This window comes from Nesoenas mayeri, assembly GCF_963082525.1.
Source record: "Nesoenas mayeri genome assembly, chromosome: 2".
NCBI lineage: Eukaryota > Metazoa > Chordata > Aves > Columbiformes > Columbidae > Nesoenas > Nesoenas mayeri.
The window spans coordinates 133,805,289-133,825,562 of NC_137543.1; the positions used below are offsets into that span (position 1 = coordinate 133,805,289).

Consider the following 20,274-nt stretch of genomic DNA (forward strand, 5'->3'; position numbering starts at 1 on the left):
TAAAACCTAATCAGCTGGCAAGCATATGAGAAAAAATATGTCGTTGAGGAAATAAAACTATCTTCAATACAATCTAATCAACTGCCAGAAATGAAACATCTCTAATTTGATTGCAGTGTCCCAACTGACCATAGTTATTTTCTCTTGTCATAAATAAGACGACTGAGTTCTCAAGACAGAATTATAGCTTTTCTTACTGAATATCACTTCTAGCTTTTGAAGTTAGTGCTCTTTCTCTGACGATGACGTTGATTCACTGGTGTTTGAGGGATGATGTGCCTTGCACTTGGCCAACATTATCCACATTGATCTTGCATTTTCCATCCTAGTCTCCATGTTACCATTCGTTTTTGTTATTTGTTCAGTTAGTGTTCTGGATCTTGCCTCTTCCACCTTATCGCTGTTTTATTCTGACTTGAGAAGATGAAGAGCCTAGGAATTTCAGTTCAAATTTTTTAAAAAAGCAAGGCAGATGCTAAGTAATCTGTTGTTGCATTTAGATAGCCTTACTTGCTCATAATATGGGTACATATGCTTCAGTCATTCACTAAGAAGAGCCTGAGAGCCATTGCTCTGGGACTAATGTATCTTTTTCATATGCTTCTGTTCCTAGCTACTCTATTTCTTTTTATTTTCTTCTGCCTCATGACATCTCAGTCCTTTTTCTCTGCTCTCCCTGCTGCCAACATCTTCCTCAATAGCACTCTTTCCATTACTGTGTCAGTCCCTTTTCTCCTGAACTTTTCCTTTGCTCTTTCTGTAATTTGACCCTTGTAAATGATGCATTGCTAGGCATATAAAGAGATTCCACTTGTGGTCTAAAATTAGCTTTCTAGTCTAAACTTGTCATCTAGGCAACCTCTGTAATCACCAGCGAAAGATAAATACCGCAAGAAGGCAATTCATCATATTTTAAGATTATGTTTAAACTGGAGGGATTAATTGTTGTCTAGGCCACCTGTCTCTTTGTGCTGATTAAAGAGAGAGCCCCAGATGACAATCTCGACTGAGCTACCTGACTTTTAGATGGCTAAAATTAGACAAAAAATGCTTTACCTGTTGTGCAAGGAGTGGTGCTGGTAATACATTGCCTTTGTTAGATCTGTCCTAATGAGGTAAAAACTGCATAAAATTGAAATGAGATGGCACCCACAGTTTGTTCTTTTTTTTTTTTTTCTTTTCCTGAACTGATTTGTAGTGGTGCCAACAGTTATGTTTGATTTTCAGTAGTGACTTCAGCAATGCTGTGGCATTTTTAAAATCAAACCCCTACTATTTTGTTAGAATAGTTAATATTTATGTAGCTCTTGTGTGAATTTCCTCACCAAACTGTATAATCTGTTTTGTTTTTGGCATGGGGAGTTAGAAACTTCAGAGCATTTCTGACAAGGCCACACAGCATTGTGCAATGATGTAACTGGGTACAAATTCAGTTACTCGGATCCCATTTTAAAATCATAGGGAACTAAGTTTACTGATAGGTAGTATCTAGTATTGCACTGATTTTTACTAAAACATGAAAATCCCACACAAGGTGTCCAGGTAGAATTAGATTGTAAACAATTGTTATTTTTTATTATCAGTGCTGCATATGAGCATTTGGAATGATAAAGTTTGGAAAAACATATAAAACTATTTATGGACAAATACTTTATGGAAAGATTTTGAGCAAAACTGTGTATAAGAAAATGTTTAGAAGTTACATTTATTTCAGTAATAAAACTGATATTTATGCTTCCAATGTTTGATCTTCTTTTAACAGGGCTGTAACTCGCCACTGAACCAGCATCTTGGGAACAGTTCATAGCATCAAAAACATCATCCACGTTGACTGATGCCATCCCTCCAGTCTCCAAGCGCTGTGAACTGAAGATAAGAATCCTTAGGGAGATTGTGTCACTTGGGTCAAAGGGAATGTTTTTCTGATATTTAACAAGGACCCTTGCTGCCAGGATGACGAGCCAAGAGAAGTGGGTTAACCTTAGTCCGGGGGAGTTTTCTCAGCTTCAGAAATATGCAGAATGTAAGTAATTTTTTTAAAATATGTGATTTTATGGATTATTAAGAATACTTTGAGTGCAGAATATAACATGATTGTTATTGATACTATTCATTGTCAAATAAGAGGTTAAATTATGGTTTATGTTTATTTTTTTTAATCCAAAAGAGAAATTCTTTGGAAGGGAAGAAAAATCTGTTAGTTTTTGTAAGTTCTTTTATTTTTATTGTTATCCAGTGTAGTACCACATAGTGTGACTATGGGTATTTGGAGAGTATATTTTTATGGCCTTGCTGCCTTAAATTCACCATAAGAATTTGTAGGCCACTGGAGTGGGGTTTTTAGTTAAAAAGACGACTTCCTTAGTCATGGAGGAAACATGGAGATTCCAGGAGAAACACAGCTCAAGATGTTTCTACTACTATAAGCAACGTGAAGGAGGAGTTGTCCTGTGAAAGAGCAGGAAACAAAAATCCTGAGCTGAAGATCCTTTTCTTTTTAGTTAATTTAATTTAAGTGGCTCAGAGTTATGTGCTTAGAGAACAGATACTGAACATGAGAAGTTAGATTTAAGAGACAGTTTATGAAGCCTGGTAAGAACTGGGCTGGAAAGGATCAAGAACATTTAGGAAGTTTTCCTATGTGATAAGTAAACTAAATATGTATTTTTTAAAATGGAGAAAATCTCTTGATTTATTACTGTTGTTGATTTATTACAAGAGGAAACATTTGCATATAAGGTAAAATGAAGACTGGTGATTGTGTTTTTTGTGCCTATGACATCACAGCATATGCTTAATTGTATTTCAGTGTAGTCATCTAATGGAATAATCATAAAATGATTATTAGAATTAACTTTAATTGTACATTCCACTGGAATGTGATCGAGATTCTTAATATTTTCATGCTATCACATTAAATAATGAATGATACTTTATATAATGCTATGTCATTGAACCAAAAAAAAAATGGCCAGAAATATTTACATGATGCTTTCTGTAGTAGGTCTATTTGTGTCTCACAGTTTTCTACAATTGCTCTATAAAGGATTCTAATTATTAACAAAGTATGTTTCCTCCCCATGCCACTTTCTTGTTTCGAAGGATTAGCTATAGAGATGAAGGAAACTTGCTCTATATACTGCTTTAAATCCTTAATGATTTTGCCAAGCAAGGAGCTATTTTGTTTCTCATTTAATAGTGGAATATAAGACATTGGTACCCACCTGGTATTTAATCCTTAAAAGAAGGCATTAAAGATCTGGTAGGAGTCTGAGAAATGAAAATATCCATGCTTTTTAGTAGTTCTTTTATTCATATGTAACACACAGAAACATTAAATAACGGGAAACAAGGTGCAGTTACATGGAGTTTAGAAAGAGCATTGCAAACAAAATTTTATTTTTCATGTTTGGTGTGAACAAGCTTGTTTCTTTCGAATTACATCACCAAATGGATACTAAACATAGTGTAGCAGTTTAAAGAAAATATTTATGTCTGAAAACTTACTTCTTCCTGGGAAAATATTTAAAAAAGATTCTTCATTAATTTTTTCAATACCAGAAATTGAAGACTTCTAATAGAGAGAGAGAGAGAGCAGTTATGTGTGTTTTTTTCTATGCATTCTGTCAATTTTTGCCTTCAGTGCAGCATTTACCAAAATATTTGTCATCTTCATTATGGGAAAAAAAGTGATTTAATATATTCCTTTTCTTTCTACTTCCTTTTACTCTTCCAGCACTTCTTGCATGCACCCTAGTTCAGAGCCATTGCTTTAATAGAACTGTTGGTGTCAGGATAAAGTATTGGGTGAAACTGGTTGTATTGGTTTGTGTTCAGATTTGTGTGTGTACATAAAATAAAGACATGGTATATTTCAAGCTTACTCTGCTTTACTGGAATAGAAGGATGTTAGTTATTCAAAAAGGTGAAATGCCATGCATCTTTGTATAAATAGTACAATTTCTGATGCAATTAGAAAAAAAAAAATGTTAGTGGTATACAGACTTTAACATATAATACCAAGGGAATATAACATAGATATAGGTCTTATTTTGAATTTCTGAGCTACCCAAGTTAATTTTGCTAAATGACTCAATAGCAGTGTCTTTTGATTGTGTGATTTAAGACTTTAAAATGCAATTAAAAAAAAAATTACTTGGAGCCAACATTTTTATATTTGATACATTTTTATCTAACATGTAGAGATATGAAATGTTGTGACAGTAGATGCCTTTATCCATTGCTATGTAGTAATTAAATTATGTGGAATTTTATGAAGTTTCAGTATATAATTGCTTTGGTATTTCATTGTTTTTATTGAACATGGCAAGGTAGTGAACTGAAAATTCACCAAATTTCTAGTAGAGTTTGGCTGGCTTGGTAGCATTTGATTTATTTAAAAAAAGAAAAAAAAAAAAGGCATTGCACACTTCTCTCCAGCATGTGACTTGAGGTACTAGTGGGGCTCCTGCAGGAGGGAGTGATGATCTGGGTGTCAGAAGACAACACTGTAAGGAGGTTTGACTTTGTGGCAGTTGCCCACCAACAAGTGTTGGTGGTGAGCCCCCAGCCTTGCCTTGTGCTGAGGAGTGGATTTCACTGAAAGATTCTGGAATACAGTAGGGAGTTTATAGCAAGGTGATTTGGTTTTCACTCACCTGCTCATATGTGGGGCTGTCATTTGCTCTGCCTTTCATTCAGTTTGGTGTATAGACTTTATAAAACTTGATTAATTATGTTATTTTGACTATGGAAATTTTTAAGAGATACACTTTCTTAAACATACAAAGTATAGTCTTTGTAATACCTATTTTAGTTTGAATCTGGCATAAAATCAGTACTGGAACAAAAAGTATAGTCTCTCAAAAACCTGTCTACCTTGGATGTCAGTGACTTTGGATCATACTCTTAATGGCTGATAGTCACATCTACTTAATGAGCTCACTGGAATCGGAATTACTTTTGTAGAATTATGCTGGCTTGACCTTGGCTGGATGCCAGCTGCCCGTCAAGCTACTCTGTCGCTTTTTACTCTCTTCCACTGCTCCAGTGTGGGGTACCACCCACAAGAGACAGTCCTCCATGAACTACTCCAGTGTGGGTCTTTTCCACAGGGTATAGTCCTTCAGGAACAGACTGTACCAGCCTGGGTTCCCTGTGGGACCACAAGTCCTGCCAGTAGCCTGCTCCAGTGTGGGCTGCCCATGGGGTCACAGCCTTCCTCAGGTGCATCCACCTGCTCCAGCGTGGGCTCCTCCCCGGGCTTCAGGTGGATCTCTGCTCCACCATGGACATCCATGGGTGCAGGGGAACAGCTCAGCTGGCATCACAATGGCCTGCACCACATGCTGCAGGGGAATCTCCTCTCTGACAGCTGGAGCATCTGCTCTCCTTCACTGACCATGGAGTCTGTAGAGCTGTTTCTCTCATATATTCTTGCTCTCCACTCTTGGCTGCTGCTGCACAGCAGTTTTTTTTTCCCGCCTCTTCTTAACCGTGTTATCCCAGAGGTGCTACCACCATCACTGTTGGGCTCAGCCTTTGTCAGCAGCGGGTCTATTTTGGAGCCGACTGGCATTGGCTCTGTCCGACATGGGGGAAACTTATGGCATCTTCTCACAGAAGCCACCCCTGTAGCCCACTTGCTACCAAAACGTTACGATGCAAACCCAATGCAACAATAAGCTGAAATGTGAAAAGAACTGTTCTTTTAAGCTCATTATGCAAACATACATTGGTTTATTTTTAATTCTGAATCAATTTATGAAGGTATTTGATAACAAGCTGTGCATAAGCCTGAAAGAAAGTAGTAAAGCACTTCAAACAAGAAGACCTACGGAAAGAGTGTTTTTCTGATGTATTAGTGTACACAGATTTTGATGTGCAAATAAAAAGTAATTATACAGAATGTTAAAGACTTAATTGAAAGAAAACATAAAGTCTTAAACTTTTAGGGAAGCAGTATACTTGACTCAGAGTTCATGCTTATATATCTATCATATTGCCATGCTCAAATACACAACAAATATGCAACAGATACCTTTAGGACGTGAGCCCAAAGAGGAGGTGTGCTGAGTTGCTTTGTGCTACCCAGCAGGAAGCTTTAAGCACAGGATATGTTTCAGTTTCTGCTTCTCTTTGGAGCCTAAGTAAATTTGGTTAAGAAAGCTTCCTCATTTATTTTCAGGAGAGGAGTTGATGTTCTGCATTTCGTGTGTCTGTCCACCCAGAAAATATTAGTTTTAAAATGCATTTGCTGGTGTTTTGCATATTTGCTTGGTGGTCAGGCAAAACCCTCATAGTTTCCTTCTCAGGCTGAATGCCCTCAACTTAAGCTGGCCACAGAGTGAGACAGTGTTTTGCTTGTGACACCCCCAGCCGCTGCCCTCCACACAAGCACACAGCACCTTTCTGCCCTGATAGCCTTAGTTTTGATCCAATATTGGAAGGGGTGGTAACCCTGACTATTGAGCTGTGTAGCAGACAAGGCATACCTGTAGCAGTTGAGGTATTTCAATATGAGTCTTTTGAGGTTGAACCTCAGTGTGAACCCATATCAGTCTTTCCGCTAACTAGAAGTCAAATCTGTCTCACTTCTGTTTTATGAAGATGTCTGTTGCTGTCAGACTTTGTTGAAATCAGTCATGTCTGCAACTATTATGATTTCTGTGGATAGCGAAGGAATTGATCCATCCAGGTTCTAAGAGAGAAATTGTCTCTTGTTATCTTTAGACTTCAACAGGACTTAGCAGGAACCTAGATGAGTTACTTCGATTCTGCATCAACTGACTTTAGTAATGTAAAGAAATTTTCAAATTGTATTGAAAGACAGGCTGCAGAGATAATAAGCTTGAAGTACTTACAGAGTTAGGTTTTACGTGCAGAACTGCATCTTATTGAGTGTGGATGTTACGGAGGCACCCCAGAAGTCAACTGTAGGTGGACAACAAGTTCCAAAACAGGCTTCATTCTAGCTGAAAAAGTGTAGCAAATAAACTGACTAGAAACAGGGTTTATACAATTAATTAGCAGTCCAACAACATAGAATACAGATTTGGATATCAGTTGAGGAGATTATTGGGGTACGACAACCTAAGAATGGTGAGGAACTGCAACGTGCATGCATTCACAAGAAAAAAAACAGATGCCTCTCACTCAAGGGTACTCAGAAGAAACTCACCTGGCTTAGGCGAGGGCTCACACTTGCCTGGGCTAGGCAAGGACTCACTCGGAGATACATCCAGCAGATAAAAAAAACAACCACTCAACATATGAGGAGATGAGGCACACTCAATCCTGGGAAGTCTCTTTAGATGGCATCCCCGTCTAAGGTGAGGGCTCCAGTTTACAGACCTGCTGCTCTGAGAAGACCACTCAAAGGGGGTCTTCGGTGGGGACCCCATTTTATAGCCTGCTCAGATCTGTCTGTGATTGTTACAATATGGTCCAGAAGCTTCTCAGCTTCTCTGGACACCTGCTTTGTTGAGGACCCTGTCACCTGACTGAGAGTCCCACCCTCATGCCCTCAGATTGGGGGGGACATGACCACCAGCACCATCCTAGGTGTGTACAAGTGGACAGGCACACAAAAGGTGCTAAAGAACCATCAACGTCCCTATTGAAAGCTCTGGATCTCATCAGGGAGATGTGCAGCTGCCACAGTGGACATCTCAGATCTGGCTGTCCTGTGCTTAGAGGTCTGAATTCAGCCTAAATTTTCAGTCACGATGGTAGGTGTATGAATCTTTCACTATAAAGTCTGTTAAACTCCTCCCATGATTTTTAGTGCTTGGACTGGAACACGTGCTTTCTACTTTCTGACTGAAAGACACTGCTTCAGTTTGGTGTAGTTCCACTTTTAATTTATTATCTACCAGCTCGATGATCGTCTGTCTGCTCTTGCAAGTGTAGTTAAACACGCATGGCCTGCTCCTAGCACTGTATGCAAGATACTGGCCTGGGTATCCCATTGAGAAGTTGCTACAGAATCTTGTTTGCTGCTCTTCTTCATCACATATTCTTAGCTTGATCCAAATGTATTGTGTGGTGAACATAAACCCTGACTGTAAAATATCTTTCCTGAGTACACACCGCTTTTCCCCATTTCCACAAATGTAACTGAACAACAAAGGAGAACAAGTTCACCACTTGTTCCTAACCATGAAACATTTCCCTCCAAGTGACACTCAGAACTTAACAGTGAGTGAATACCTTGCATTAAATTAATCCAAGAAATACCCATAATTTTATTTTGCTGAATTGTTTTCAAGGTCAATTCAAGGCAACTTTATACTTAGAATTAAAGACCTTTCTTCATCTGCTTGCCATACTTAAATAATTTGGGGCTTCAAATGAATTTTTTGAACACTTTAAATATTACTTTAAAAAGAAGAAAAGTGTATTTCTACAATTCAAAGAGCATATTGCCTAATACTTGGCTTTTTGTAGTTAATGTGCATATATGTGGTTTTTGGAATAATAATTATTTCCAGAGACAGTTCCTCTGTGTCTTCCTTACTGGTCAAATTAAAAATCTCCTCTTTCCTCTTGTTCTGAAGAGAGAATAGTAGAAAATATTTTGCATTAGATCTTTGCCTGATTTTAAACTGCTTCAGAAGAACACATGAAAATAAAGATAAATAAGTGGTGTCCTCATTATATAATAGTATTATTAAAAACAATAAGAGCAACAACACTTTTATAACCTATTTCTAGGGAAATGTGCCGAAGAGAAGAAAATTAGTATTTTTTTTTCCTTTAGTTTTCAGGATCAATAGTGTCTGCGGGAAAGAAAGACAAAAAGATGCAGGGGGGTTTCTGCATAGAAATGTCACTTTAGTGCATGGAGTAATGTACATACGGGACTTTTCAGGCAGAGACTGTTTCTTCTAAACCGTATAGTACCAGGTATATTCATAGTTCTGTACTACTCCTAACAGCAGCCGGAATTGTAAGGACATTAGAGAGAACAATATAAATAAATTTATTGTGATTATTATCGGTATGATAAATTTGATTAGTTTGGACAGGGTTTTTTGTATCTTTTTTACTAGATGAATTGTGTGTGTTCTTTTTATTTGATGAAGTTTTATGGCTGCTATAGTCCAAATGATTCTTTAAGGGAAGTTCAGAGGATCCTTCTCTGAAAGCAAATGTGAAAATACTGAAGGGATTTGAAACAGTTAAAGCAAGACTGTTTCATGATTCAGCTAGGCTTTAAAAGAAAGAGAGAAGATCTGCCCTTCATTTAGCAGGCAGAGAGAGGTGGAGACCTCTGAGCTCTGGCAGCATGTGCACTCTGGGGAAACAGATTGGTTTTGTGTTGTCCTTTTGAGTTTGTCAACAAAATGTGCCCTGAGGAAAAAGCCTGAAAAAGACTTTTTGCAAATCTTTTGGAAGTGATTTTTTTTTTTTTTTTTCCCAGGCTGGTAGAGGAGAACTTGGGCAGACTGTTACAGCCTGAAGATAGAAATAGGTGTTGGAGTGATACTGAAATGGCTTTGAGAACAGGGACAGCATCAGCAGCTGTAGCATCTTTTGCTGTAGCATCAATAGCTACTGGAAGAGCTAGACAGAATTTTATAGGGGAACAGGAAGGAGGAACTTGTGAAAAAGATCTCTGAAGAGAAACGGGAAGATCAGCACAAGTTTCAGTCCAGAGTTAAATTGCCAGAGACTTTTGGGTGGGTTTGATTCTGTGGCCCTCACACATGGAAAAGATTTTTCTTTTACAATGAGTATAAATGATAACCTGTGGGGAACTTCATTCAAGTGGCAGCTGGTGACCAGCAGCTATGGGCCATTATGCAATTCCTCATAGAGTCCCAGGCTTCCAGTGTCACATGGAATTGTGCTAATTCTAAAGAGGGAATGGGCCTCATCAAAGAATAGAGAGTGCTAAAACTAGCTATTTTTGGCTGTTTGGAAGGGGGAGAGAGAAAATTGGTTCTGATTACTGACAACAGTTTTACCCCAAGTATTGGATTTTTAAGAACATGCTATCTCTGCTGCTGTTAGTGAAGATGGAGGAAAGTTCTCATAAAGTCTGTCTAGGGTAAAGAGTGTCATATTGACTCACAACTGTGAGTAAGGAGTAACCTTCTCATGGCAGTCATGTGGGGTACTCAGGTGTATGCAGAACTTGCTGCCTGCTCCCATGCCCATACTGAAGAAGGGTATACCACTTATTTGAGGTACAATAGGCTATTTAGGGAAAGGGACAATGCAGAAGGGATCACTGACCTCACTTTGAGTAAAGCACCTATCAAATTATTCAAGCGTTACTTTGTTTCATGACAAAGGCAAATACATTTGAGTCCTTTTAGTCCCTCTCAGGCTACTATGTAGTCTAATTTAAAAAAATATTTTAGGAACTAATGGCTTTGCTAGAACTTTATTTCAATTGTACACAGTGAATGGCACAAAGTAAAATCACATTGAATGTCTTTTTGAGTATACTAAAAGTGATCTTATCACAGTACTATATTCATGTCTTAGCTAATTTTAGGGATCCTCCCCTCTCTTCTGACTGCAAGAAACTTTGTACACTAGCTGCAGGGACACAAGTTTTAAGAAAGGAAAACGGTGAATTTATATGTGTTTGTGACTATCAGATGGCAAAACTGGGGAATACTCTGCTGTTTATAAGATGCTCTGTTCCTCTGAAAAACGGAGGATGCTCCCAGAAATATCTGACTTATTCAGGTGTTCTCTGAGCATAGAGAGTCACACTGTCTAATCATCAAGAGCACTTGGTGTCCTCACTGTAAGGTGGTAATTTACTTGCAACCATCTTGTGTATCTGCTTCATCTGGAAGAATGAGGGAGAGAAGGTGATCACAACTCTTTGAGAAGATTGTAACAATCCCTCAGTCTCACTGAGTAGTGAAACACAATAGTTCAATACAACACAGATATAGAATTAATTGTGCTAAGACCAGATAGTGTTTGACCTTTATTTTTAGGGTAATTGTATTATTTTCTAGTTAGGCTACCAAGTTTCCAGTGTTTTACTGAGGACATACAGTTTAGGTATCTGGGAAAGATTAAGTTAGTCAGAGCTCTAGCACTGTGTTGAGGTTTTGATTGCGGAGTGACAATAAAACTGTGGCAGATGTATTGTTAACCTCCTCTCCCCGCCGCTTCCTCCTTCAGTCCCTCCCTCTCCCCCCTTCCCACTAAGGACAGGCGATCGGGAGGGAAAGAGGGACAGAAAAGAGTTGGAAAAATTAAAAATGTTTTACTAATGCTACTAATAAGAATAGAGCAAACAATACAAAATATAAAAAAACAATCTTGAAAGTCTCAGCAACTGCAGAGCCAGCAGCCAAAGTCCTGGATTGGACTCTGCAGCCAACTGGAGCTGGATTCAGTCTGTCACTAGGCCTCAGTTTGCAGGGACGACTAGCAAGATCTTCTCCTAATGTCGACCATAAGGAAAAGGGACAGGATCCTTGTGATCTCCCACTTGGTCAGTTTCTTGGTCACCTGTTTCTTGTTGCCCCTCTCACCAGAGGTGCATCCATGCTTATCAATAACTTCACATTCCATTGCTATGTTTACCAAAACATGTATCTGGTTTTCCATGAAAATGCAACTAATATGAAAGCTTTAGCTGACAGGCAAATTCACTAAAAGAGAAACTTGTTTTTAACAAAACCAGGACACACTGCCAATAGTATCAAGGCTTGTGTTAACTCTTAGACATGCAATTAGATCCACAGTTCTTCAATATTAATAATGTAGTCAGGCTCCCAAATGGTGGGCCTTTGTTGCAACAGAAAAGAACTATGAGTAAGTCTTTAGGGGAAAAGTCAATGACTATGCATTTCCATTTTCAAGGATATCACTGCAAGAAGCAAATCTGAAGAGTTCCTAAGAAGTCCAAAATAGAAACCATAGCTCTCAAGTTTCTGTAGCTGTAGGATCCGTACTGTGCAGTGGCTGGCAGCGATAACTCCTGTCTTAGAATTCTGAAAGGCAAATGATGTCATCTCATCTTGATTTCTGTTTCCTCTGTCAAAAATAATGATTGCTTTCTAGAAGTGAAGCCGCATTAACGTAAGCTGCCAGTCATTAAATACTCGTGTTGCAGCATCACCTGTTACTGGCATTGAACACATATTGTGGTTATTACAAACCTGATGTACAGTCATAAAATTACTGAATGTGTATTTATACACTGTAAAATGTATAAACATTGATTATGCCTTTGAAGCATTTCCTATGTTTCTATGTATCTTCCATATATTTTTTTTCCTTTGTTGTTTGGTTGTTTCTATGGACTTTTACGTGTAAACAGTGAGAAGCTTTTGTTTCTTAAGAGTTCATCTGTTCCTGTTGCTTATTCCCTATTATAAAGGTTTGGGGGATAATTCAATTGGTTGCCATGGAAATGAGCCTGATGTCACAAACAGAGAATTACAGTTCACCAAGCCTTGAAGAAACAAAATGAAGGGAGAGTGGACTAATTGGGGAACCACGTGACTGTGGCAGAATCTCAGCTCTCATTAAAAGCATGTATTTTTAGTCCTTATGTTTCTATAGAAGAGCTTGAAAGTGTAATTCAAATGATGACAATCCATGACTCATCAGACAAACTAAAAAAAAAATAGCTTTGAGAGACAGGATGATCTCTCTTTGCTTTTATGGGATTTGAACCCAAAGAACCAGTAGCTCACAGTGGGTCCTCTCGGCCCAGCAAAGCTTCATATGCCTGAAGTGAGAAGGGGAAAGCCACTTGTCCAACTCGTCCACTGAATAAATATACTTTGCTATTAGAGTTACTGCTTATGCTGTTCTGCCTCTCCTAGATTTCTGAAGAAAGGAGAGCCAAAGCTACATTCTTTGTTGCTATTGAGAATAGGAGATAGGTTGCTCTTGATGGTTGAAATCTAGAATTGGAGGCCTTTGTTTTAAAAAAAGTGGGCTTAGGGCTGCCTGGTGGTGTTAGAAGGCCTCTTTCCCTCTGCCATTTGTCAGGCTTGAAGGACCCTGCATTGCCTTCCTCTCCATTGTTTTCTGCCAATTAGAAGAAGCAAAAAATTTAAATGTGCTTGTAATTATGTATGTTTTCATTGTTTTTTCAAGCACTAAAAATATATTGCTTTTTCTGTGGCTTTGGAAGGTTTTTAGCGGGTGTTACGGAGTGTCACTGCATAGTTTTGTTGGCTGCATTGCAAAATGTAATGGGTTTTTGAGGACACTACTGATTGCTAAGTTTTTTTTTTAGAACTGTCAGATTTTATGTGGTTTATAATTTTATTAAAACCGGTATGAAATACTGAGGAAAGAACCTGTGATTAAATTCCCATATATTATTTTCTTGCATAGTTTCTGAAAATAGAAATTCTTTATTTTAAAAATAAAACCTTATAAATAATTTTCATTATTGCGACACTCAATTATAGCAGTAATTATAGTTATTGATAATGAATTTGTTATGAATAATGTATTTCCCAGAATTACCTGACCTACGAATAGATATTTTCATTCCCAAAGGCATACAAAGTAGCTTTAAAATGCTGTGTTAACTGTTTGTTTGTTTGTTGCTTGTTTTGGTTTTGTGGGTTTTTTTGTTTGTTCTTGCTTTTGTTGTTGTTGTGTTGTTGTTGTTGTCGTCATCGTCATTGTTGTTTTTTAATCGAGGGCCCTCCATTTCTACTTTTAATAAGTTATTTATGATTGAAATTCACTACGGAGATGGGACAGAGTCTAGCATCCTTATTCGTAACAGACTAGATTAATTAAAGACCTTGGCAGTCATTATGGACATCATTGCTTTGGAAAAAAAGCATAGGCTGCATATTATATAAGAACCTATGTGTTGTAGAGGTTGAAATGAATAGAAGGAAACAGAGAAACAGTTATGAAATGAGGATGGGAAGATAGTTTATATATTAAGCATGGGTCTGAGTGCTTTATTGAACAGAGACACTTCAGTACTGGGTATGCTCTAAGAGCTTGAGAAATTATTGAAATGATACTAGAGATGATGAAAGCAGATTGAAGAGATGCAACAAAAAAGAGTGAGTGGCAAGATAAGTACATTACTCTACTTTTGAACTAAGGTTACAAATAGATGGTAACTGTATCATTTTAGCAGCATGAATATAGGTGATTCAGAGTTCCTGGGATGAAGAGGATCAAAGTTCTGAAGGGGAAAAAATTTATAAAAATAATTCAAAATTCTGCCATGAGAAAACAAACAAACAAATGGCTCCAAATAAAGTTGGAGTCTACCAGCTTTTGGTAGACCAAAATTCATGGATCTGTCCTATTTTTATAACTTATAGGTAATGTATTGAGTGATTTAAAGAAACCGAGAGAAGAACAGATCTCAGAAAGAGATGATTAGGACAAAGTCAAATTAGGCTTTTAAAGGGTAAGAACAGCAGACAGGAGCCAAAACAGAGCTCAGTACCTAAAGGTTGATTTTTGGAAATTCTTATTTGATTCTAAAGCTTGACTACGTATTTAGCTAATTTTGGCAGAAGGTAAATCCAATCATGTACTCAAACTGGAATTTGAAATAAGCCACTTGCATTCCTTTTGGAGGTGCTCTTATTCTAGAATAAATCAGAAATGATTATTTGTTCAGAATTAATTTAGTGGACCAGATGGCAGTTAATTAGGAATTAGTTTATAGTTAAAGGAATACTGACCCATTTCATATTCCTTTGTGTTGTTTTAAGTATAGAACCATATTTTTATATTTTGCTTCAGACACAATGAATCATGTCATGTTGTTCATCATGTGATAGCGCCAAAAAGGACCGTGGTATCTCCAAACAGTGTATGACACTATCATGTAATTTTAAATTACCAGTCATTTAAGAGGACTCCGGGAGCTTAAGGGAACCACAGAAAGAAAGACAAAATATAATTAAGGTGCCCCAAATGGTGCAAAAGCATGTTCTGAAGTATTTCCTGGTATAACTCTGCATTTCAGTTAAAGCATGCGTTGAAATTATTCTGGATTAGGTTTCCAGGAGCAAATGTTAGAGTAGTGCTTCCTTCTAATAGTGTTCTAGAGGTTTAATGACTGATTATGTAGAAGGACTACTAAGCTGCTCTTCCAATTGCAAACTCTTCAAGACCGGCTGTACTCTTAAGATAAATACTTTTTAGCTCAGCGTATGCATTGGAACTTAAAGTTATCAAATTTCATATTTTTAAAAATAACCTGAGTAAGTTTACTCTAAATTCTCTGGTTTTCCTACCATTAACAGCCTTCATGAGAAACAGAGTTTCTTCTTTTTTCCCCTTCTTTTTTCCGTTCCCATTTTGTTATCTAGCCATAGAACCTGCGTAGCACCTGTGGTTAATGACACCCCCTTCCCTCTTACCCCCTAAACAAAACAAACCAAAAATCCCTGAACAAATCCAGTCATTTTTGTGGCTTAGCATCCTGTCCCTGTGAGGCATGCATCTGAAATATTTTGTAAGGGTTCCGGGCACAAGCATGTTAAACTTGATTTGGGGTCTTGACACAAAAAGCAATATCAAATTTTGCATAATTATTCACAATGGGTTATAATCACGTCTCCATTTAATTATTTTAGTGGAAATTAGCAATATGGTCTACAACTACAGAAATTCTTTGGCTTGAAACTGAGTCAGACCTCATTGAGTGTTGTGTCACTGTCAAGGTTTAAGGCAAGGTGGCAATAAACCGTGGCAGATGCTCCCTGTTATCCCTTCATTTCCCGCCACCCCTTTCCTTTAGATCGGAAAGATGACTGGAAATATAAGGGAAAAGGAAGAGAGACTTAGACTTCAAGTTGGAAAGTTTTAAAGGGGTTTTACTAATGCTACTAATAAATAGAGAATATATACAAAATATACAAAACCAATCTTGAATGCTCGATGTGGAGTTGGCGTCACTCCAGCAGCAGGACCTGGGTGTGCAGAGCTGGCGGCTCCAGCAGGTGCAGTTCAGGCCCCCCGAAGTCATAGGCGGGACTGCACAGCAAACCGGTTGCAGGGATGCAGTGCCTGAGGCCTGTAGATCACAGGCAGACAGGCAGGGTCCTCTCTAGATGCCGGCCATGGTCAAAGAGAGCTTGACCCTCGTAATCACCCTCTTATATAGGGAGTATGACGATTATGGGATGGAATACTCAGTTGATCTTCAGTTGGTCAGTTCTAGTCACCTGTTCCATCCACCCCTCCTCAAACACGCCCCTCTCACAACAGAAGGTGGGAAAACTTATCAGTCTTTCTTGGCTACCATAGTAATAAATCTAAACATGAGCTTCTTCAGCATTCTGTTGGTCTTTTATCAGCACCGAGTACAGCATCCTAGGAAAAAAATATGCAGGCTAAAACTCAGAAAAGTACAGCCACCTAGAAGAACTTAGCTAAAGGAAAAATCACGAAAAGAGAACTGGTCTTGTTTTTAACAAAACCAGGACAGTCACTTCTAGTGAATAAAGCTGCATAAACTGCTCTTAATAGTTTGGATTAATCATTCGGGAACATATCATGTTGCTGCATTTTGGTTTATTAAACTTGCTAGTTGATGTGTACTTCAGTGTTTATCCTGAAAGATGTTATTTAATGCAAGGAATTACATACATTTATTGGATAGGAATGCCCAGCTGAGATACTGTATGTACAGAAAGTTGTTCTGTCCCATGTAGAGAGAATTTGTCATGTCCTGTTTGTCCCCTGCAGGACTTGTGTGGTAGCAACCAGGGGTACACAAGAGCTCTGGTCCTGTGGGTTCACTCTTCCAGCTGCCAGTGGCACAGTTGTGTTCGCTTGCTGCTGGCTGCTGGACAAATTATAGTGTAGTGTTCTGAGGTGGTGATTAAGGCAAACTCTGTTAGGGTTTTTAATTGTGATTAGTCTTGTTCATAATAGCAGATGAGTTTTTATAAGTGCTTCTCTTATTCAGACTGCTAATGTATCACTATGAGCTCTAATAGATTTCTAGTTGTTTTAGGCCAAGCTTCTTACAGACCACATCAAACTAATAGAGAGGTAATAAGAAAAAACATACACCCACAGCTCTCAATTAGTTTTAGCTCAGAAGAGTTGATCATCTGCTTTGTTTTAAAGATTGTGAAGCGTCTCTAAGGATTTGATTTCTGCATTGTTTTACTAAAGGCACGTTTAGCTGCTCAGTCTTTTCTGTAAGTGTTGCTCAGTGACCTATTTCGTTTTAAGGAGTGGATTCTACTGCATTTTCTTTCTCCTACTGTGACATTAAAATGCTTCCCATTTCTCCAACCTGTTTAATTATTACAAACCAATAATTGTTGTTGTGTAAAAATGAAGCAGATGGGAGAAATGGGAAACGTTCTGCTTTTCCTTTTGTGAGAGGGATGAAAAAGTCCTTTATATTAGCAGGTTTTTATTATTCTCATTATGCATTTTTTTTCTTAATCAGTTTTTAGTGTTAATATTTATGCAGAATGATCAGTCTTTTCCTAATCTTCTGTGAAACAACACTTCACCAGGAGATTCCTACTTTTACTGGTACTGGCTTTCAGTTTAGTGTAAGTAATAGTCTTCCATATAATTCTGAAAAACATATTTTCTTTACATACATTTTCTAGAGTGGTTTTTTGGTTTTGTTTTGTTTTTGTTTTTATTCTCCCCCACTGCACACATTTAGTCTTAGATAAGAGTCTAGTAGCTTATGTTGCGTAACTTCAGTGATCAATGGAGCTTTGTAAAAGTGGGTATTCCCAGCCCTTGGCAAATGACCCTCAGTAGATAGCTTTGAAGGTTGCTATCAGAGCTGAGATTTTTCAAACTGATATTTTGATTGGCATCCAGTTGCATTTTGAAATGTTATCCAGTAATGCAGTTGAACTAGTCATTCTAATAAATCATATTAAGGGAATGTAGAATGTTCTGCTCTGTTCCCATTTGCAGGTCTGGAAATTCAAATAGCGTCTTAAAATTTTGAAGGGTTTTTTAGCAACCTGCTTTTGGAGTTTTGAAAAAATTGAGAAAACAAATTAAATTTCAGTAACTGATCTTTTACAGGATATGCATCACTTTTCTCTTTCAAATTAACTCCTTATCAGTATTTCTTTTGAAAAGACCATTCCATTTCATTTTATCATGCTTTCTCTCTTTTTAATCATTATCAGAGCATCATAGATTTTTGAAACTACATTAATGCTTTGCCTTAAGAAATTGTACAGGTGAAGTACAAACATGGAGTGAACAAGGAGGAAGATAAGCTCTGATTTTCATCAGCTAGTTATTTTGATTAAAAGTAATTGCAAGTATGTAGCCATCAAGGATAAAACATGAATAGTTAAGCACAGTTGAAAAAAGCTCTTGCAATTAAGCTTGGAGAAATTTTGGATTAAATAAAATAAAAATAAAGACAAAGAGAAAAGAAAGCTTAATGGGAAGCAAGGTAGTATACGAGAAATGATCAAGGGTTTATGTGAAGCTTGGAATAAGGAGAGAAGCTACGCACATGAAAAGAAGCTAAGATGAGAATTAAAATACAACATTCCTCTTGAGGAATTCTTTCATTGTGTTTTAAGAAAAGTAAGAAGTAATACTTTATAAAAATGTATTTGTTTTTCTGTATTTAAATTATCTACTTGATCATATGCAAACTTTTAAACAACTTGAATTATAACTGTTCTATTTAAAATTGGACAGAAGTCAATTCTTGATCTTTGTGAAGTGTTCGATGTCTTCCCAGGACACACAGCAGGCTCAGTAGGAAGCTTTCATTCTGATTTTCCTGCTTTTATGTGGTTGCAATTAACTCCATATGGTCCAGCACCAGCAGCCATGTTGCTTTGTTGAGCTTTTGAGACGCTTCGACTGCCATGGGCTCTCCTCATCCTCCTCCTCCTCCTTCCTCACACTCTCAGTAGTGGTTAGCAACTGTCCCCATACCCTTCTCAGATGGGTTTCCTCATTTCCACCACTTCCCTGCTGGGATTCACATCCTCTCTGCTTCATCTCTTCTCTGTCCTCTTGCAACAGTGCCGTGCCCGGTGCCCACACAAGCAGCTCTCCATTGCTGCTTCAGGACGTCCTTATGACCCAGTTTGCACAGGAGGGGTTCACGGGTGAAACTCGGAGCCTGTGGCGAACCAAAAGAGGGTCTGCCTGCATACCTGTGTCATCATAGAATAGTTTGGGTTGGAAGGGACCTTCAAAGATCATCTAGTCCAACCCTCTGCACTGAGCAGGGACATCTTCAAATAGATCAGGTTGCTCAAAGCCCTGTCCAGTCTGGCCTTGAATGTCTCCAGGGATGGGGCATCTACCACCTCTCTGGGCAGCATTCAGTGTTTTACCACCCTCATCATAAAAAAGTTTCTTAGATCTTACAGGAATAAAAGGCTGTGATGCTTGGGAATTTCCCAGAGAAGCAGCATGTTTGTGCTGTACTTTGCAGTGCAGTGGAAAGATTCCAAAGCTAGAAACAAGCAGTAAACTGGTGCAGCAGCACAGCTGGAGTCTATTTTCAGTTTATTTCAGGAGCTCTAAAATTCCTCCAGTCCCTGATTCAAGCTAATCAGAGTGTCTTTACATAATAGTGCCATTTGTAGGCACACAGAACAACAAATTCTTTTGATGAAACAAAACATTGTGGTGTTCCTTTTGAAACATTTGGATGCTTGCAGAATTAAATATTTCAATATTTTACTTGAAGAGAAAAAAAGTGAAAGCTGTCAAAGAATAGGAATATTGATCTTATTGGAATATGTTATCTACTGAAGCATTCGGTTTTCTTTTTAACGAGAAATTTCTACTAAAAATTCTTTCAGGTTGTTTTAGTGGAACAAAAATAAATAGTTTGCTCAGACTTAAGTTAAATGTAACATTTAACTATAAGTAAAATAATTGAAGAGAGATTTCTGTATTGTCTTCGCATGTTGATTTGGGTGATCTGATTTGTGAAGGCAGCTTCAAAAATTTAAATCTTTAATTTTTGTCTAAAATGAGTTATCCCCCTGTCTAGTCATTTTATTTATATTCATATCCATACCTTATATTGGGTGATGGGTTTCTTTCTGGATTTAGAGTTTGGTAGAAGATGCAGAAAAGGGGTGTAAATCATAGATTCTTTATTTTACTGTGACTTATATGAATATATTCTCTGGTTTGCAATCTGTGAGTGACACTAAGCCTGAGATATTCTGACAAGGGTCTGGCATATTTCTTAATGGTGCAGAGGATTGTGCGTCACTGCTTTCAGGAGACTGGGTCTTTATTATATGACTTATCTTGAAGCCATGATCTCATACATATTGAAAGCTAGTAAGTCATTTGTTCACTGTC

At 37.8% G+C, this 20,274-nt stretch overlaps 1 protein-coding gene across 3 annotated transcripts in view; it reads left to right on the forward strand.

The window, feature by feature from the left end:
• Positions 1-1,953: 1,953 nt before the first annotated feature.
• The window catches only part of DGKB (diacylglycerol kinase beta), a gene marked incomplete at both ends in the record, with an annotated part of 317,768 nt that continues 299,447 nt past the window's right edge, over positions 1,954-20,274 (forward strand). For all 3 annotated transcript variants that reach the window (XM_080340721.1, XM_080340722.1, XM_080340723.1), the window contains one exon: positions 1,954-2,023. In XM_080340721.1, the coding sequence (XP_080196847.1) occupies positions 1,954-2,023 (70 nt within the window). The remainder of the gene's footprint in view (positions 2,024-20,274) is intronic.